The sequence below is a fragment of the Passer montanus genome, unplaced genomic scaffold (genome assembly GCF_014805655.1).
Source record: "Passer montanus isolate IOZ18808 unplaced genomic scaffold, ASM1480565v1 scaffold23, whole genome shotgun sequence".
NCBI classification, from domain to species: domain Eukaryota; kingdom Metazoa; phylum Chordata; class Aves; order Passeriformes; family Passeridae; genus Passer; species Passer montanus.
The window spans coordinates 9,639,558-9,640,583 of NW_024366926.1; the positions used below are offsets into that span (position 1 = coordinate 9,639,558).

Below are 1,026 nucleotides of genomic sequence, written 5' to 3' on the forward strand. Positions count from 1 at the left end.
AGCCGAGCCGCACCGCGCCGGCCGGGCGCGACCCGCGCACCCGGATGGGCTCAGCGCCTCCGCGATGCGGGCGGGCGGCGGGGCCCGGGGGCGGCACTCACCAGTTTTCCTGCATCCACTGGATGGCCGCATGCTCGTTGAACTGCTTCTCGAATTCGTATTCCTGCAAAGTCAACACTGACATGTTCATTGGCCCGGTGGCTGCGGAGCCGCTCCCCGCGCCGAGATGCTGCCTGCCGCCGCCTCGGGAGCCGGGCCCCTGCGCGCCCGCCGCCGGAGAGCCCCCGCCTCTGGCCTGGCCCGCCCCGCCTCAGCGGTACCCCGGGTTTAGCATAGCTCCGCTCCCCTCCGCGCCTCTCCTCCCGGGCCCGCCGGTCTCCTCCTCTTCTGCGGCCGCCGCGCAGCGCCCGGGGGCGGCGCGGTCTTAGTGCCCGCCCGCCGCCGCCCGGGACACCCGCCCCCCGCCGCCCCTCGCACGGCCCTGGCGCTCCTCCGCCGACCGCGCCGGGGCTGCGCTCCCGGCAGGAAGGAACCCCCCTACACACACCGCAGGCTGTCAAAAATAGCTACAAAAATAGGAAGCCCCCACCCCTGTGTTGAATCCATGCCGCAGCGCCCTGCGTGCCCTTGCCGGCCAACCGGGAACCTAAAAACACAAGCTCGAATTTAGCCAGAAGGGCAGACTCATACCTTTCCCCAGAAGAAGCCTACACACGCCGAACTCGTCCTTTATTGCATTTAGATCCCAGCGCACCTGCTGCGATTGCCTCCATCCCGAGGGAGTGGGCTCTCGGCCCCCCTGCCCAGCTTGCTGCGGGGACAGGGGCTGCGGCTGGGTGTCCCCATGCCGGGGGCACCGTCTTGCAGCCAGGCTGCCCCGAGCTCCCTGCTGCGCACAGACACGCTTTTGGATGTTACAGTATGCATGGGGCAGAGAGCCTAAGTCTAACCATCACCTGCTGAGCCACTCTCGCAGTTGGGTCACACGGGGTTTATGTAGCCTTGATTTTCCTTCCCGTCTCATCT

The 1,026-nt window shown here is 68.0% G+C and overlaps 1 protein-coding gene across 1 annotated transcript in view; it reads right to left on the bottom strand.

Annotated features, from left to right (window-relative positions):
• The window catches only part of ELOVL6 (ELOVL fatty acid elongase 6), a 79,886-nt gene extending 79,507 nt beyond the window's left edge, over positions 1–379 (bottom strand). The window contains exon 1 of the mRNA XM_039710545.1: positions 102–379. Within this exon, the coding sequence (XP_039566479.1) occupies positions 102–190 (89 nt within the window). The 5' untranslated portion in view covers positions 191–379. The remainder of the gene's footprint in view (positions 1–101) is intronic.
• Positions 380–1,026: the final 647 nt, after the last annotated feature.